This window comes from Amphiura filiformis, chromosome 11 (genome assembly GCF_039555335.1).
Source record: "Amphiura filiformis chromosome 11, Afil_fr2py, whole genome shotgun sequence".
In the NCBI taxonomy this organism is placed as follows: Eukaryota; Metazoa; Echinodermata; class Ophiuroidea; order Amphilepidida; family Amphiuridae; genus Amphiura; species Amphiura filiformis.
This window is the reverse complement of record NC_092638.1, coordinates 34,448,766-34,469,086: the sequence shown is the minus strand read 5'-3', so window position 1 is coordinate 34,469,086 and position 20,321 is coordinate 34,448,766. Positions and strand designations below refer to the sequence as shown.

General features: G+C 37.4%; 2 protein-coding genes across 2 annotated transcripts in view; one reads left to right on the top strand and one right to left on the bottom strand.

Annotated features, from left to right (window-relative positions):
• Positions 1-244: 244 nt before the first annotated feature.
• LOC140164769 (uncharacterized) lies at positions 245-7,844 on the bottom strand. The gene is made up of 3 exons (XM_072188140.1): positions 7,581-7,844; positions 5,001-5,324; positions 245-4,177 (listed from the first exon to the last, which is right to left on the bottom strand). Exons 1-3 carry the CDS (start codon positions 7,677-7,679, stop codon positions 3,563-3,565), a joined length of 1,038 nt encoding a protein of 345 aa, XP_072044241.1. The 5' UTR covers positions 7,680-7,844; the 3' UTR covers positions 245-3,562.
• A 1,150-nt stretch (positions 7,845-8,994) lies between these two features.
• The window catches only part of LOC140164768 (uncharacterized), a 33,475-nt gene continuing 22,148 nt past the window's right edge, over positions 8,995-20,321 (top strand). The window contains 3 exon segments of the mRNA XM_072188139.1: positions 8,995-9,269; positions 17,861-18,976; positions 19,682-19,786. Of these exon segments, the coding sequence (XP_072044240.1) occupies positions 9,243-9,269; positions 17,861-18,976; positions 19,682-19,786 (1,248 nt within the window). The 5' untranslated portion in view covers positions 8,995-9,242.

The following is a 20,321-nucleotide window of genomic DNA, read 5'->3' as shown; positions in this document are numbered from 1 at the left end:
AATGCATGACTGGATCGTGCATGGACAACGGACGTGGACCAGAGAATATCGAAGAGGTCTTCACGACCCGTGTTGTTTTAATATGCACATGTGTTTTTCTAGCTACCTGATGTGGTACGAGTATATTAGAAAGTATGCCCAAAGCTACAATAAGGACAAGAAGATCCTTGACATTTGGTCCATTCATGTTTTTTTTTAAATATATATTTTATTTCCTTCTTATTCTTGTGTTCTTCTGACTGAAGTGTTATATTTATATTATACAGACACTATTAGTTATTTTGCTAATTAGAAATATAAACCAAAAAAATGGATACATGTATAAATTAGATGTTTGTATTTTCGTGAGAAGTTTGCATAATCAGGCATGGACAAATGTTTGGAATATTTTTATTTTTTGTATCAAATGCAGTTTTCAATCATATTAGGAACATGTTTATTGTTCTGGAGTAGTGCTAGGTTGAATTTAATTGAACGATACATATGTCCTTTGATGTTTACATCACATAGTTTGTCAATTAAACAAAGAATTGAGTGTCTCAGTATAAGAACGGCCCATGGCACATTTTTGCAAAAATGTAGATTTTCAGGTGAAAGTGCCATACTGCCCTCTATTTACCTGCCACTGAAGTTACTAAGTTGATGTAAACACTCCAAAGTTATTGCTAGAAGCAAAAGAAAACACATATTTCCCTAAGAATTCAAGATTGCAAAAGTCACTTTTTTTTCAAATTCGGAAATGTGCCATGGGCCGTTCTTATACTGGGACACTCAATTGCCGGAGGAAGCGCATTATAATGGAAGGATCACACAATCGCAACACTTTTTGGCGGTCTCTTTGTATCACAAAATGAGATTAAAGACACTAGCAAACTTTATTGTTTAAACAAAAACTTAAACTCTCCCTGTGACATGTTCAGATAAGTCTCTTGCTTGAGAAAACACAACTCAATATTTGGTGTGTCCACCCCTTACCATCTCAAGGTCATGTACGCGACGTGACATTCCCTCGACCAGGTTTACCAAGGTTCCTTGTGGAATATCTCGCCAGCAAGCAACGAGGGCGTGTCAAAGTTCCTGCAGTGTGATTGGTTGGTTGTCCATGTAACCTAACCTGCGGGATACGTCTGCCCACAAGCTCTCCATAGGGTTCATATCTGAGCTCAAAGCCGACCAGTCCAGATGTTCTACACATTCTCATTTTCAAGGAATTCCCTCACGCGTAGGGCTCTACACGCCGTGGTGTTGTCATCTACGATCGCGAAATTGTTTCCGAAGTCTCTTCTTGCAAACTGAAGCATAACTGCATCAAGAACATGCAGGTATTGGTCCTGGTTCATGAGTCCTTTTAGCATGTAGAGGTGTGAATTTGACCTACTGTGAAATACTCCCCATACTGTGATTCCACCACCAACTCCCTGGACCCTAGGCAGCATACAATCCTCAAGCAGGTCTTGACCAACCTGTCTTCGGACCTTGAATCGGCAGTCTTGTCTGTAGAGGAGGAACCAGTCTCGTCACTGAAGACAACATTACGCCAGTGGCCTACTGTCAAATTCCTATGTCTCTGTGACTAAAAAAAAGCGCGCATACCGATGTCTTTGCAGAAGTATCAGTTTTCTTATTGATCGTCTTGTCAAGAAAACATGCACTAACCAGTCTATTCTTAACTAGTTTCCTGGTAACAGGCGCGTTTATGGACCTCAGCCATTCTGTTCGTAGTCGAGATGCAGGCTTCGGGCGGCCATTGCAGTTTCAGGCGGTTGTCTTTCGGGGCTGATCTGACCTTGGTCTATGTGTAGTAGTTCCGGTCTCTCGATGTCTCTTCAAAATTTTAGAAACTGCACCTTATGTAATTCCTAAAGTGGCACCAATATCCTTCCTGTTTGTAGCCGCGATTACGTAAGTCAATAACACGGGCGTATAAATCTGCGCTCAACTCGCACCCCATGATCAGAAATATCTTATACAATCTCAGACAGATGCAATAAAATAAAGCTGTTTTTTTCACACGGTAATGCAAAAGCCAATGTAACATTATGAATCATATCGCTAAAATAACTGCAAAAAGAATGCCCGATGGTTCATTGGTCAGGCATAAGAAGCCATTGTCCTACATTACGTATTGTGTGATATGGAATGGTACCTAAGATCTTGCCAGACACCCGTGATCCATTTTAAAAATAGGGATATGCAATCTACTTTTGTCCATGACTGTAGATGTGCTAACTTGCTTTGCAGTTAGTGTAAAGCCCGAAAGCAAAATGTTATTTTGGACATGTTATTGGTTTCTGTACATGGATACTTACGACAACACGATATAAAACGGAGCGTCACAGTTTTCTTTTTGTCAATCTTTAATTTCGACTTATATCTAAATTTATCTATAAGTATCTATTTTTAACTTTTAAGCTATACCTTACAGACAACTATTTAGTCTCTCGCGGGATCACTGATATATACATACAGTGTATATAGTAGTATAAATTTACGGTACGAGATATGAGAATTAGTATGTATCAATAATTAGAACATTCACCGTCAGTCTGTCTGGGCCTCCCAGAAAGAAAACGCAGTATCTACAAAATGTATATTTATTACATCTCATAAATATTCTTGAACAAATCATGCTCCTTCATTGGTCAATCGCAAACAACACGAGCGCATATTATCATATGTTATGAATTGGTTCCATTCCATCATAAATAAATACTACATGGTATTTTCAAGGAAATAGGTCACTATTTTCCACTCGGTACTGGCTGCAGGCCTTTTTACTACTCACCCTACGGGTTCTGCGTGGTAGGCTTGTAGTCTGTACGGGAAAAATAGTTTCCCTTATTTTGCTTCAAACCATGTCGTATGTGTATACTATCTAATACGGCGTTTCTGCTTTGGAGACTGGTGTTTTATAATCAGTTTGGTAATAAAGTGAAATGCAATATATATATAGGGCTTATGCAATCATTATGTGTATTTTTGGTACAGATGTAAGTTTGGGGCTTCTTGTGATATTAGTGAGAAATGATTGCAATAATGCAAAATTTGGGAGGCGCGAAGAATTTTTTAGCCCTTCGAAAGGGTATCAAAGATTTTGGTACATCAAGGGGGAGGGGGCAATTTTGAAAGATAAAATTAGGAATCACCCCGAGGGTACACATTATTGCCCAACCTCCTTAAGTAGCAAATACCGCGTTTTTATTTGAATCAGTCTTCTCCCAAAGTGAAATGCAGCATCTGTTTGTAATATTACAAAGCAGATACGGCATACTGCAAAACCTTGTCTACAGGCACATATGCCTCTAAACGAGGCTTTTTTGACGAAAGAAACGAGAGGCAAGCACACTCCACAAAAACATTATTTGGAGTTTGAGCAACTGTATTACTGATACAGACGGCTGTACAAACACATATTATTGTAAGATCAATCTATTGTAATGTGTTTGTAGAGGGTATTTGCCTTTCGTCTCTTTCGTAAAAAAAATAACCTCGTCTAGAGGCATATACGAGTATGCTTGTAGACAGAATTCTACGGTATGGCATGAGATGGTAGAATTCAACATCAGTGTCCCATGGTTGCGACTATAGCACGCGCAGTTTTCCTGAGAGGTGAATAGTATCTAGCATTCCCATTGGAGAGTTTTCCATTTTCATGCACGAACCATTGACCGCCACGTTTGGTCAGAGAACACATAATAATGGCTTGTCTGTGACCAGCTTTCTTTGTTTCATCCTTACATAGCATATCTCTCGGGTTCGATTCCTCGTAAAATCGCAAACTTGGATTCTTGAAACGTGATATAGACGGTGAATCCCACGCACTGAGCGCAAAGAACACATGCGTAACGTAATCAGGCAGACTGTTTAAATGTACTTTGATTATATGGTGTCCGGTATTATTTGTCTCATCTATCATATCACCCGAGTGGAAAATAGCTCCACGTGCTTTGCAACTGTTTTCCCAATCAGCAACGTCGCAATAGTTTAAACCGTTGTAAATGAGAGCAGATGCGTCGAGATAATCCAGACCATCGGATGGGAAACCCCAATAGAGATCAAAGACAACATTGTTCAGCGTGGAAGGTACAGCATACAACAACACTATGAGATGAATGGTTGCCCCAGGTTTGATGCCGTAAGTTGACAATGTGTTTGCAGTGTTGTTGAATGAAAATTCCTGTAATTACAAGAAGACGTTTTTTAAAAGACGTTAAAATGAATCATGAGCAGAAATCCCGGGCAGAAGTTGCATATTTCTATTTATCTATACACATTATTATATTTTCTAAATAGCGAGGGCGCTCATTTATTTAAAGTAGGTTTCTCGTAGTTATTTATTTGTTTAATGTTGCCATTTATACTTGTTCTTATGTTATTCATTTGATTTTTCATTTTTAATCGGCAGAGTAGGAGTATATTTATCTCTGGTAATATGCAACAAAGGCGTAAAATAAATAGCGGCCTCAAAATTTTCAATTAGTTAAGGGATGGGGTATGATTTTTTGAAATTCGCAATGTAATACACATTTTATGGCAAATGATTTAAAATTTATATTTTTGATAGTTAACAGTACTCGAAGTAAACTTTGTAAATCTGATGATTTATACTTAAAGTGTATGTAGGTGGGAAGACGATCAATTGAAAATTTTGACCTTTCGTATTGAAGATATGGATTTTTTCCCCAAAACACCAAAAAAAAGGTAATTTTTGGGAAAAAATCCATATCTTCAATATGAACGGGCAAAATTTTCAATTGATCGTCGGCTTTTCCTCCATCAAATTTTAATAATTTGTCATAAAATTTGTATTAAATCGTGAATTTCAAAAAATGAAAATGATTTGATATCAGAAAGACATTCTCCATATTCAGAATGCAATTCGATATGTCTGATGTGCTCTCATGTCCCACAAAAAACACTGTCGAAACGCTCAAAATGCTCATTCCAGATCCCTTAAAGAAATTACCATTTCTACATTGACTAAACAGCAGTGCCCTTACCTCAAGTTCGTCTCCGTTGTATACCAGGCGCTGCTTGCTGATGGCAATTTTCATAACCTGTTGAATTGATTCTTTGACTCTGATAACCGTTTTGGTAGGATTATATGCCACTTCAGTAGCTTCTCCATCAAGCCTGGTAACTGTGATTGTCTGTGACCCCTTACTGGTAGTGTCTGGTTCGCCTTCGGTGTCCGTTGTAGGATGTACTTCTGGAAATAACGCTTCAATAATACTTCGGCACTTCCTTAGAGTTAAAGATGTTTCTGGTACATCAAGGTTGCATTGAGAGCACTGCTGATGTAGATTCCAATAAGACATGACACACTGTTAACATAAATTGTTGGACACACTATTAGATGCATCAGTAAGGAAGGGGAAAGGGCTGTCAAGGGGTTGGGTGCTTAATCAGGACCAACGAGGTAAGTATTAGATAGAGACCATTAAAATTCGGAGTCTCGCCCTCCGAGCGACTAACATGCTTACCATACCTCAACAAGACACCGATTATTTCTGGTAATGGTCTATTCTCAACCGCTTGTCTTACATAATACGGCGAGCCAAAAGAAATTCAGTTTGTTGTTATGTTTTTTACATTATTCAAAAGACAACTTATTATTTTGTAACAGTTGACGTTTTTTCGAAAAATTACCTCGAAACAGTGTAATATTCTTCCAATGTGCCCTGTGTTTGAATTTAGTGACAAATATAACCTAATCTAGTCAATCCACTAGTGGTCCCATTCCACTCTAGAGACTTATTCACTCCTTATTTCATTGTTATCAAAATAATCATGAATAATTATGTAAATAGTTAAAAGGTAAATTTAGCACAGTGGACGTTACCTAGACAAGAAGATAACTCTCTTAATATACCATAGAATATATATTTACGTAATTCGCCGTTGAAGTGACGTAATAATCGGATTAACTACCATAGCAATACATGAATACACCTTTTGAATAGATCGCCCGGCAGACTACCAGCAGATTGATTGCACTTATCACCTGCGTATGTCTGCAAACATATATTGAATACAATACCGCTCTTTTTCAGGTGCGAGTGATCAGTCTTTCTTTGACATTTATGGTTCATTTCACGCGTACCACGTGAGCGTTCTAGTGCAGGGCCATCTATTCAAAAATTATATCATTGCTATGGTAGTTAATCCGATTATTACGTCATCTACCCACACCAGATCAACGCGTATTACTGGGTCCTCCTGGGCCTGTTGGTTGGGGTTGGGCTGCGGATTATGGTAGTCTCCACAGCAGCCAGTTTGGTTCCGCTCCCTCCACACAAACAGTCTGCCAATGGTCACGAACTGGTCCTTTTTGATTCGCTAACGGTTTTCTGCCGACGTCATCCAGCTTGACGTCAAACAAAGCTTTCAATTGGTCGATCGGCTAGACGGCTACTTTATTATTCATGAGCAAGTTTGACCCGCCATCTCGCCAGCTAGACTGAGGTCAATCAAGTTCCCGTATGTACAGCTCTACGGCTACAAACGTGTAGCCAATCAGAAACGGCGTTATAAGTGGCCATTGGCAGACTGTTTGTGTGGAGGGAGCGTAACCAAACTAGCTGCGGAGGAGACTACGGATTATGGTAGGTTTCCTACAACTAGTCTCGAGGCTTGTAATGTACTGCATTTTAGGTGCACAATTATCTTAGGTTGAACAGATGTAAAACCAGATAGCTCTTGTGTAGTAAACGCAATCTTTGTGTTTTGTTGGCAGAATAGGGGGGGGGGTGAGGCAGATTTGTATTTATACAAACTAATATGCATTTAATTCAATATAGGTGTTTTTTTTTGGTCATTTTTTTGTTTACGATCTTCATTTAAATATTAGAGCGCTCTATAGCCTCTATATAGCCTTGATATTGATCTTTCCATCAAAATAATTAAAAATTTTATGAATGCTGTACAGTAATGTATTTCTCACTCTCTTTCTCTCTCTGGGTCAGATGGCGCAGGAGATGTTTTTCAATTTGAAATGTCGGATATTGTGGCCAGTGTTTCTAAAACAAGTATTGTCCAAGATTATCTTGCTCTGACCTATCTGTGATTTTAGAGTTATAAGCAAAAAGGTCAAAGGTCATATTTTGACCTCCACAGGGGGTTAATCTTTTGAAATAGCCTACTCTTAAAGAATAGTCTTACCAGACTCAAATGTTCCGTTACTTAGGTAACAGGGTAATTTCCCATTTTTCTATTGACCGCGACCTATTCTATGATGAAACCTATGTAACCAAACATCCAAGCCGGTGCAAACTATTCTTTATTTGACGTGTTTATGCAAGAGAATCAATTTGAGACCATTTCGGTTAAAATCAAAATATGACATTTCACCCTTTTCCTTATAACTCGAGAACCGTACGTCACAGACAGGTCAAACTATACTTTTTCTAAATCCTTATAGGCCTATTAAACTAGAGACATTGTTAGATGCTTATTATTACGCATCAGGTGTTACATTCTGTGCCAATTATTGCTTTTCCTGTAAATTGCATAATGATTTCACCATTTAAAATTTTCACCTTCTAAAATAAGCTTAAATAGGCCTACTACAATTTACTTACCCGTAAACAGTGCAATGGCGGATGATAGCAGTCCACGGACAACGTAAACGGTGGAAATTCTCTGGAGAGTTTGTCGACACCACATTTCTTACATCTCATCGTGCTATTTTATAGTAGTGCTTTCAGTGATTCTGTAGTTAAAGCACATGTATGTGATAATAGTTTGGAAACAACAGGGAAAACAAAGACTAAAACTATCAAAAACATGAATTACATTGCAACACAACTTGACCCCCATGCACTCACTATGAACATCGTATGATTAAGTATGACTTCCGAAGCGTATACGTTTTTGTGCTGTGGCAGATTGCTAGCGACGGTTAGGGAGTGTTCAAAAATATAATATACACCTCGGCGACTTCTATATTAAAATTGGTTTTCTATTGGACGTTTTAGGTTGAGAGCGCGTTATGCACGATTGATACCCATTAAAATTAAAGCGTATCATGTTACACTAAACTTTTCGAATCGCACCAAATTTTATTAAAACCAATTTCCTGTTCATTGCACAAAGCTAAAAAACAAGTGAGCAGTAGGCGAGGGCAGCTCCCCCTGGAATATCTCCTTTTTGCCCTTATGGGGTACTGGGCGACTAAAGGTAATATATTTCAACTCTATGGATTTTTGCGCCCCTCTTGAAATATCCTTACTATGCCACAGCAAGCAGGGACTTTTGTATGATTATTTTCATCATAGTATTAACGTACACTTAAGTCATAGAACCCCCTTCAATTAAAAAAAAAGACTAGATCTTTATGCGTGTGACCTTGTACATGACTATTGCATGAATTGTTTGTGCAAGCACCGATAAGGACGTGTAAAATTAATATTTTGGTTCTCGTCCCTCCTCCTCAATTTCTGGGATTTGTTTTTTTTTTTTTTTTTTTAGATTTTTCAATTTTTTAGACTTTGGAATGATTTATGAAATCTTCATACATATAAATAAGTTTATTAGAGAACAAGTATCACTTCCAAGTCTTTTTGTGGTACTCTAGGGAGATTATCCCTCAGAATCTCACATTAGAAAAAAAAAAAGGGCCTCATCGTTTCCTCGAGCACTGTTGGAGAAGACCGAAAACTACTGACAATGCTAATTTTACATTGAAAAAAAAAAAAAAAAAAAAAACACCTCCCTCCTCATCAATTCATGAAAATCCTCTGGACGAGAACCAAAACATTAATTTTATACGGCCTAAAGGAAACACGCAATATCACAATATACGCAATATTGTCATATAATACTATTTTAGTACTACTATATCACTCATAAACCCCCTCACTTAAAAATGACTAGATCTTTATGCGTGTGACCTTGTACATGACTATTGCATGAATTGTTTTTGCAAGCACCGAAGCAGATAAAGGAAACACGCAATATCACAAAACACCAGGTCCGTTGAATAACGAACCATGCAGTTGGCACATGACATTACCGTCATTCAGTTCAATGCTTTGGTTACCACTCCTTATTCATTGTGTAAACCAAGAGCGCACTTCGTTTCTCTACAACATTATGCGAATTATGCGAATTTGAAATAACGTATTTGTTAAGTATATGTAAGCGAGACTAGCAGTTTATATGAAGATACAATGGTCAATTGACAATACTATGAGAACTCTTGTCTGTGACTGGAAACTCGAATTTTAAATTAGCAGCTAAACATGGCGGCAGCTGAACAAACCAGACAGGTAAGTTGTAAGTATAATTAGTGACCAAAAATGTATGTAACATTTGTAATCGAATTTGTAGGCCCTATATGTAAACTTCAAAGTCAAAATTCAATGTAGCTTCAATGTATATTCAATTGTAGGTATGACTCCTTGAGTGGTTTCAAATGAAAGAGACAAAAGTAAAGAATAGAATAAAAATAGTTTCCCCACCGGGGTACGCTCCTCATAAGACCTGAGTCTATATCATTTTTAGGTCCTTTTCATATTTCAAAATGCCAGGAAGGTATGACCCCTTATGGTGTCAAAGTTAAGAAAGTTAAGAATATAATAAGAATAATTTCCCCACCGGGGGTGACACTCGTAAGGGGTGGTGCAATAATTATGTGTACCCCGGGGTGGTGAATTCTCAAAATGGTCTGCCAAAAAAACGCTTGCCCCCCCCTTTGGCCGTGCCAAAAAACCTTTGCCCCCCCCCCCCTTTCCCCCTTTTGATGTGCCAAAAAAACCTTTGCCTCCCCCTTACACATGCAAAATTGTGGGGAACCTGAATTTGATTCCTTAAATTGATACAATGCGAGTGCAGCGAGCAGGAAATTTTGCATATTTGAACGTGTTCCTTTTTAGGGCGTAATATAGCAACGGTGCCCAAAATATATGTGCCAAAATTGCGTGCCCCCCTTTCGACCTGCCAAAATTGCTTGACCCCCTTTCGACCTGCCAAAAATGCTTGCCCTTCCCTTTTGGCCTGACAAAAATCTTTGCCCCCCTTATAATTCACCACCCCGGGGGTACACATAATTATTGCACCACCCCTAATAAGACCTGGGTCAATATTGGGTCCTTTGCATAATCTCGAAATGCTAAGATGGTATGACCACCCGAGTGGTGTCAAATGAAAGAGAAAAGAGTAAAGAATATAATAAAAATAATTTCCCTGGGGGGGGGGGGGCAACACTCCTAATAACTCCTGGGTCCTTTTCATATGTTGAAATACCAAAATGGTGTTCCCCCGAACGGTGTCAAATGAAAGAGAAAAAGTTAACAAAAATAATACAAATAATTTCTCATAAGACTCGGGTCAATATTATCATTTTGGGTATATCTTGGAATCCCAAGAAGCTATGTCCCCTAGCCACCCCCACATCGGTGGTAGTGGTATATCACAATATTATATGCTGAAGCTGCATGGTTCACCTATGGTTCAGTAACCGCTCTAGTTTTAGATTATGCTTTGGAATGCTTCAGGAAAACTTTTATACAGATAAATAAGTTTATTTGAGAACAAGGCTCATTGTGGTACTCTATTATTAGATTTCCCCTCAGAATTACTCGAAATTAATCGAAAAATATTGAGCACCGTGGGAAAAGACCGAAAACTAACGCCAACGCTAATTTTACATAAGAAGAAGAAAAAACAACAACACCTCTTCCCTCGCCAATTTAAAATCCTCCGGACGGGAACCAAAAAATAATTTAACATGACTTAAGGCCAAATAAAAAATAAAACATGTTTCACGTCCCCTCCCGCTTCCTTTTTGAGGTTTCTTCAATTTTATTAAAAATATGTCTAGGAAGTAGAGATGCTTTCTATAGCCTTGCTAATATACAAGAAACACTTTTGTAAGGTTTTGTGATAGTAACAGGGGGCCTATCTCTCAGAACAACAAATAAAAAGAGGCCTCCTCCTTTTTCCAGGCATTATTGTATACGCTAAAACAGCTCTAATTATGGGAATTTACACCGATTTTGCGATAAAAATAAAAATAAAAAGCCCCTCTTCCTCCTTTTTTCAAAACCCCGGACGTGAAACATGTTTTGGCCTAATACTGACGCTTCTGTATTTTATGGGTGAAACTATATATGTGAGTGGACGCGGCGAATCAGCCGTAAACTCGGCAAATTGTATTTTGAGTTAAAGTGTCAAATGTATGTGAAGGTCGTATTCATAGGTGTATCAATTCGTTGCGACAAGTATCTTATCAAACGCTGTTTAAATCAATCAATAATACTACTGCTGAAGAGGATAATAAGCTTCTACCTATTTCTATAGAATAGTTCTTGTCTTTGTTTGCTTTGGCTAAATCCTGTTCAAGTGGTAGATAACAAAGCATTGTATTTTTATCTAGGTATGTATAATCAACAATGAACAATGAGAGGATATTTCTGAACCTCGTTGACTTGGGTATTATTTGAAATGACCGCCAATTATGACTGTTGGATATTTATTACCAGAAATGTAGAAAAAGAGACACATGTACAACCGATAAAAAATACAATTTTGTCGAAGGAATAGAGTTCAACAAAATCATAACCCCGCTTTTGGATATCGTTTGAAGTCAAATGATATACCATGTTAAAGCTTATGGTGTATATTTTCTAAACACGAAATAAAACAAAATTGACCGGGCCGACTTTACGGCTGATTCGCCGCGTCCAGTCACATATATCAATTCAATCATGCTTGATTGTTCTTATATTAAGCTAAACACTATCAAATTAATTATTAACTCTAATTTAAGTAAGGAATCATGGATTCTATTAAGGGTTCAATGTTGGAAATCTTATAAAGCATTGAAAATCACCAATGTGGTCATGTTTCTTCTTGTTTGAATGGTTTACACTTTTCTGACTCAATCCATGGCATAAAAATAGTAATAGATTTTGGGGGTGATTCGTTGCATGTTTTCCATTTTTTTCAGAATTGTAAGATGAATAACAAACAACAAGTTTACGAGTTATTCGTGGATTTGTTGGTAACCTTAGTATATGTGTGTAATTATCATCTATTAATTTATTAATTTCATTCTTCATTCATTCCGTTAATTTCGCGTGTACCACTGTGTACTGGCTAGCACCACTTTCGGGCTCTGTTGCTATTAGTATACTATCCAGAGAGGTTGCGTCAGTATTAGGGTTGTTGTCAGATAAACAGTCAACTAATTTTCAAAATGGTCCAGCTCTTGCCTGTGATTGGCTATTGGTCACTGATTTCACTCATGATTGACACCACAGATGGTTAATCCAGGCACACTTACTGCAATTTAGCATCAGTTGGCTGGCTCCCATGTGCTTCAAGGTCCATAGATATACACACAAAGATTTGTGTGCTTTAGTCATACTGCAGTTACTGTCCGTTTTCCTATACACAATACACAGTGCTCTTTCCCATTGACGCGTGACCTTTACAAATAGCCCTACGTTAACAGTATGGGGATATGACTAGTTAACGTCGCTGTGTGAAAAATAACCGGCCAATATTAAAAGTACTCTTCTAAAGTTCTAGAAAATATAGTTTTTAACATGTCCTAAATTTTAGCTAATTTAGATGTTTGGAAATATTCGTACTTTGGTGTTTTAGTTAATGTTATAGGTAATAGTACATTGCCTAGTTAACGTCGCTGTGTGAAAAATAACCGGCCAATATTAAAAGTACTCTTCTAAAATTCTAGACAATATAGTTTTGTAACATGTCCTAAATTTTTAGCTAATTTAGGTGTTTGGAGAGGGTCGTACTTTTGTGTTTTAGGAAGGACATGTAAACGACAGATAACACCAAAAATATGAAGAAATTATTTCCAAACCGTGTTAAGTCAAAAATCATTATGTTGCTCATTTTCAAGAATGCTGGTTTACAAAAAGCACGCCAATGTCTGATTTCGTGAACAAAGCCACACATAACATTGTTTCCTTTCGTTTCCTTTATAATCGGTTACCCAACTGAAGCTATGAATACCAGCTTTATTGCGATATCGCACATGAAAACAGTCACTTGTGCACAACCAGAGAAGATCCGATTTAATCAGTTGAGCTGTTTCAATGAGTGTTATCTTGGTTTAATAGCTTTTAATGGGGTTAAGTCCTGCAAAGGTCGAGATGAATTCTACTGTAGACATGACTGCATCATGTAATGTACTAAAGGAGCTGAATAGATTTGGAACCTCCCCTAGCAAAAGCTAGGGAGAAAGTTGTGAAATTGCTGTGGCCCTCGCGCTGACGCGCTCGAATGAACGTCTCGCGCTACGCTCTCGGTTCATCGCGCTACGCGCTCGCTAAGTCCGTGAGGGCCACATACTGCGGCGTTGTACTGGCGTGTGCAATTGACACTCGAAGTATATAATTGCCTGTGTTGTCCACGTAGAGGTAGTCAATACCAGGGAATCAATATATCACATATGACTGATTCAATACAATTGACATTGCATGAACTCGACCGCGGTTGTTTATGTCGCAATATCCTATTTTATCAACCATTTATCTGCTTTAAATTTAATCGTGTTTAAACAATTTTAAAAATAAATATGACCATGTATTTTTAACTCGCCATCCAAAACAGGTGTTGATGTTTCGCCTTTTTGCATCGTTTGGTAATTAATTAAGTTCGCACAACTTGAGAAAAACATAAGCTACAACTGCGTTAAGATAACTGTATATTTGGTACATACTGGTAAAATTAAGCGAGTTGGTAGAGGCGGAAGTGGTGGAATTGAATTGAACTCTGTGTTAATTTGTGTGTAAACTGTGTCTGTATTCTTAAGGTTATACAAGATTTTGAAATTTTGTGTAGGCAAATTGGCTGCACGTAGCGTATATTTTGTTTTTCAAAAAATAAACATGGTAGGCCTAAAATCATACTTCATCTTAAAGTTGACACTCTAATGATATTTATTGTAATACTTTTAATGTCATAGCTCATACACAAATGTACTTTGTAAGTGTTTCAATTTTTGTATGGGGAGAGGGAACGATTTCATTGCGATTTTGGATATGTGTTACAAACAAACCAATGAAATAATGTACCTATTTATTCTTTCGATAGGTCGTCCTGATTTGTAACAGTAAGCTTACATGTTCACAGAAATCAATGAAAATGATAGGGTAAATGTCGTCTTTTTTTGCAACGACAATATTAATTTAGTGTGCCACTATATCGACACAATTATTCCCTACATTATTTCTTTGAAGTATCAGCTAATACATGCATATCAAAATTTTATGAATCAGTTAAAGGGAAACATTAAAAATAATTTATTTTATCTCAGCATATTAGGCCAAATGGTCCAAAATGGAGTTTTGAGATATGCACAAATTTAGTTTCAAGTACTCACATTTTCTGCTATTTCACAGTATCAATTCACAATCCCATAATAGTCTAGGTGCAGTGCTCCTGTACTACTACTGATAATCCTTACTGCATGGGAAGTATTAATTGATTTGCACAAAACTTGCAGAAATTGACAAATTTCTGCCAAAACTTCCACACTATCGATATCATGTTTAAACCATGTGCAAAGTTGTTTATAATGCTCGTTAGAGTTGCCAGGGCCAAGGTGATATTAATATCATCTTATTTTAAAGATTTTGTCTAGTATTCGCCACTTGCACGGTTCCGCCATTATGCACTATGTGCGGGAGAGCCTCGAACTGGCAGCATACATGAATGGGAATTGAACCAGTCATATAACATTCTGTGTAAGGTTACGTAATTCTTCCTTTCATGTATGCTGCCAGTTCGAGGCTCTCCCGCATATAGTGCATAATGGCGGAACCGTGCAAGTGGCGAATAGTACTGGTTGAATACTCATGCTCCACTGTGCTCATGCTTCAGTGATTTTAGAAATCAAATGAAAATGATAGGGTTGCCAGTTCATGCACTGGCAACACATGAAAAAATAATCACTATAAAGGGCACATCACTAAATAAATGTCCCATTGAAATACATGTGAAAATACAAGAAAGTAACCAGGTGCAATAATTATGAGTCCTGGGGGAGGGTAGAACGGTAGAAGTTTTTGGCAAACATTTACAGTGCATCTTTATAAGGCTTAGGAAACACTACAGAAACATTCAAATCTGCAAAGAATTTCCTGCTTGCATCATAATATCTAGGCCATTTAAAGTTTGCATATTGGCAAATTTAGGCTGGCCGAGAGCAGGGGAGGGAGAATGTTGGCATAACTTTTAAAATCTAACCCACGGGCCCCCCATGTATATTTGGGATTCCCCCTTCCAAAGAAAATGATAGCCCCTCACACCGTCTCTTTCTTCCTTGAGTTACACCAAATGCGGAAGGATTTAGTGTAGTGTCCCTTAAAACAAGAACTGTCTTTAATTTTTTTTTTTTCAATCTACATCTCTGAGATGTTTAATATATACATATACTTCATACTACAGGGTGTCCCAAAAAAAGAGGCACCTCATTACGCCCTCTTTTTCTCCTATTTCTGAAAAGTTGATCAAATATATTTGGGTATGTAAAGAAACCTTGAGTCGTTAGCTTTAATAAACCAAAACAATTATATCAATCGGCTCACAACTTTTGAAGATATGCTCTTTTAAAGAAATGTACCCGTTTTTCACTCTGTCCCCGGAGAAGGTTTGGCTACTTCAAAGATTGAAAAGGAGTACGCATACCATGCATGAATATCAAGCATTCCTCAATGATAACTTTATAAAATAACTTTTTAATAATATTTTATGGAATGGGCTTTACCGGTGGATTTATGGGCAATGGATTTTGTTAATAGTGTCAATAATTTGTGGGTAAAATGGATTCCGAATGGGACTTCTTTTGCTTTACTTGCAATTACTTATTTTTTCTTGGCCTTTTTGTTTTATTATGTTTCTTACTTTTTTACTTTGTTGTTTCTTGCTTTTTTTTTTTTACCACATAAGTCATTTCTCTTTTTAGGATAAAAGGTAGCCCTAAAAGGCTGTTTGGTTTGTCTTTGGTTCTTCTGAAGTAAGTTTACTGTGCTGCTCTGCCCTCTACCTGGTTGCCTCCTTGGCGAATACAGGTTTCAGCCCTGGTCCTCATTGCATCAATTGCGTTGCGTACCATCCTTGTGCGCCGGATACTTGCGAATGCATTCAGTAATACGTTTGCGAAGATCTTGGATTTTGCCACAAAGGAAAAAAAATCATGTGGTGTGAGGTATGGTGATCGTGCAGGCCACTCCACTGCATGAGCCATCCCAACCACTCTGTTTGCTATCCGTTAAAGGTTTCTTTACATACCAAAATATATTTAATCAACTTGTTAGAAATAGGAGAAAAAGAGGGCGCAACGAGGGGCCTCTTTTGTTTGGGGACACCCTGTACGTAACCTTAATAGGCTCTAATCATGTGATACATTTTCTGAAATGCTCAAATCTGATGAGAAATTAAAGGTAGGGACAAAAAACTATACAGAAAGATTTAGAAATAAAATCAATTTGTTGCTGACTCTTTCAATCGTGACAAATTAACAGTACACGCTACACCTGGGAGTGCAACCTAAAGAAAAAAGTGTATCTTACGTACTTGATTTATGCTTACTTACTTACCGAATAATCTGTTGGTCGAAAATGAACAAATATCGAAATGTCAGGAAGGTATGGCCCAGAGTGTGGTCAGATGAAAGAGAGAAAAAAATTAAAGAATATAACAAAACTATTTACTCACCGGGGGTGACACTCATCACACGACCCAGGTCAATATTAGTTTTTTAGGTTTAAACAAGGTATGGTATGATCCCCGATGTGAGTGACGCTCCATAAAATATCCAGGTCAGCATTCATATTTTGGCTCACATTTTGCTATTGCGCAATAGTTTGCACTCTGGTGCAATAGCTTACAATAAGTCTAGCTCCGTAGAAAACTGTTGCCTAGTGAGGTTTAATGGGCAGCTATTTGTATGGTAACATTGCTGAAGATTAAAGTCATATTAATGTACATGAATAAAGGCATCACGCATGCGACAGCTAATTTGGTCTGCCAGCTATGCTTGACAAAGATGCGAGGTGCAAAAGAGGTCGAATTCAAAGCGCAAGGCCGTGCATTTTGTGTTCACAACATTTAAAAACACCTACAGATGAAGATTTATTAAACACTAAAACTATACATGTACTATGTACATTGGCAATTTGCACATCTCCTATAGCCCCCGGGACAAAGCCTATTGCGTCTCTTAAAGCCTTAATGTACATTCTTATAATATGAAATAATTGGGTTTTTTTTCAAGCCTTAATGTACATTCTTATAATATGAAATAATTGTTTTTTTTTCAAACCTGATTTTTTTTGTTGCATATTTGTAATGTTTACATATGTCCCAACTTGCACCTAAATGGAATCGGCCAAATTTGTTGTCTTTGTAGGTCAACAGAGCAAAGTTCGACATATTATCATAATATCATAAAAAATAATGATAATATGTCCTCCCATAGAACTGCATGTTAAATGGCCAAACTAACTAGTGGGGTTTCTTTCACTTTACTTTGTTATTTTAACTTAAAATGGACAGCAACAAAATTAAAATTTGCCGAAAATCGTACATTAAGGCTTTAATCTAGTATATATGTAAAACATGACAATGTCGGGGAGGGGTCGAGACGTCAATTCAAAGACAGTTGTCTATTTAAAGGACTAAAAACTCTCATTGTCACATTTTCGCACATTGAAGTTTGTTTATGAAAACGCCTATGGAGTAAACTTGAACCAGATGTTTTGCTCGTTCAGTTGCTTTACTTTAACACTTACTTACTTGCAATGCTATCTACTATTACCTTGACCCTTCTTACTCTTCTAAACTCTTCTTATTACGTAATTTAATTGTGTTTACTTCCAAATAGGTTGATTTTCGAGTGTGTGTTGGACATGACAAGGTACAGAGTGTTAAAGTATGTGTCTATGATCCAGGTATCCCTGATGAACCAATAGAAGAAGTACAATGTGATTACCATAGAATATTCGGAATGTGGTCAACGTCAGGCTCTGTTACCCTTCCATCGAAGACGCTGTATTACAGATATAGGATTGAATCTAAAAGCGATTTCTCAATTACGAAGACGCTAAAACGTTTCTTCATCTCTGAACCTGCTACATTCTCCGAAGAACAAGGTTTAAGACAACTTCCTGACACTATTCTGCATTGCCTTGATATATACAATCCACGTGGCAAAATCCAAGACCCAGAATCAGTTATAAGTGGACTTCGCGCACATTTTCAAGCACTTCTTGACGGCAAAACAACCCATTCCGTAACACAGGTTCTTTTGCAAATGGAACACACATGGCGATCACTCGACAAAGAATTTTTGGACAATCCAAAAGTGAAAACTGAGCTCTGCCAATGGGCGAAAGATAGCTTGCATACTTGTTCTCAAAAGCCATTCCAACTTATACTTTTGTGTGTGTTTTACGGGAAACTGACAGAACTATATGCGTTGAAACTAAGTGCGGTTGTTAAACAACATACATGTAAATCTATTCCGAAGGCCTTTGCCAATATAAAGCGCGACCAGTTGCCAAGCTGTTGTATTCCAAGTCTTCAGTTAACAGCATTAAACGTACTTGAGGCCATTGACAGAAATCACTGGGTTTGTGCCGCCGCATACTTTCCTTTGGTGTTCGAACTTAGCAGAGTTTTGGAGTTACGATCTGAGTTAAATGATTCTCAACCTCACCCTGAATTTGTTGAAAAGGTCTTAATTCCCAGAATATTGGAAGGATATGTTGAAGACGAAGCGCATGTTATCTTGCACGAGATTGGAAAGATATATGAGACCTCAGACAACGCGGTAAAAGTAACAAAACTTATTCAGAAACTCACAGTGCCTGAAGCACAACTATCCTTTCAGCTGAAGACAACCAGGATTGTGTCAGCTCCTGAATTAGCGGCAAGTGGGCAACGGTTATCGGAGACGGCTGATAATGAGGCGATCAGTAGAGCTGAAGAAAACGTTGATGTAAGTTATGACCTTTTAGGCAATAGAAACAAATTAGTTTGATCTTTCGACCGACCATCGATGCTTGGTCGATCCTTATTATTTATGAAATCAATTAATTTACTATTGTTAATTTTGATAACATATGAATCTTTGCCTGTATTTGATTTGACCAATATAAATTTAGTATTAATTCCGGTTAATTAGTTGATAGTTCATTAATAACAAGCATCGAAGCAGCATCGACGGTCAATCCAAATATCGAACAAATTTGGTTCTGGTGTCTGGTGCCTAAACACCTGTTATGGGGGACCTGATGTACTAGTAATTTGTGCCCCTAAAATACATGGACTTTCTAAGGCGTAAAAATAGTATATTTTGGCGATGCACTGAAAAAGATGAAGTATTTATAAATATCCAGCACATGCATTGTTCAATTAGATATGGGATGTCTATACGAAAATTGACATATACAAGTTTTTTTTTAACAAAGTGATATAAAATATCACTACATGCATAATAATTGCCTTATTATATGTTTAAGAGCCGATTTTCTATTACTGAATTGGAGGGTGAATTCAAAACTGACATATTAATTGTCAGAAATCTCTAACATCATGATGAATGATCAGATAAATACCATTATGGCAAATTAATTTGTTCAAATGATATGGGTATATACAAGGATAGAAAAATATTTAACGATAACATTTTCTTATGTTTTAGGATCCGTGGTCGGAAGAAGAAGACTATCTGGACGAACAAGAAACCAATCATGACGATAAAGAAGAGGATATCATAGGTGTAAAACAGAGTGCCACTGATTCTAAGGTAAATATCATCCAAACTAGAAGGACATAATATACTAATTTGTGATAAAACGATAATCTGAACAGCAAGTCCAACTAAAATTGAGCAAATGTAAAGCCCTTTCCTTGCAATTTTAAAGAACTGATTAAAACAAGGTGTTTTATATATTACTTATATATAAGCAATATTGAATGTGGTTGTAGGCCTTGAGGCGATATGATAAACGGAGTCGGTCAGACGAAAGTGACATGCACCAACATTGTACGTCTTTTACCGTAAACTTTCGTAGTAAACTATGTCGGCCGTTGTAGGTATTGCCAAGTTGGCGCGTAACTCACGCAATGTGATTTTACGGCGCTCATCAGCAGGACATGTGACTGGACACCACGAATCAGCTGTAAAGTCGGCCCCAGTCAATTTTGTTTTATTTCGTGTTTAGAAAATATATATCGTAAGCTTTAAAATGGTATGCTTCAAACGATATCCAGAAGCGGGGTTATGGTTTGTTGAACCCTGTTCCTTCAAGAAAATTATACTTTTTTCTCGGTTCTACATG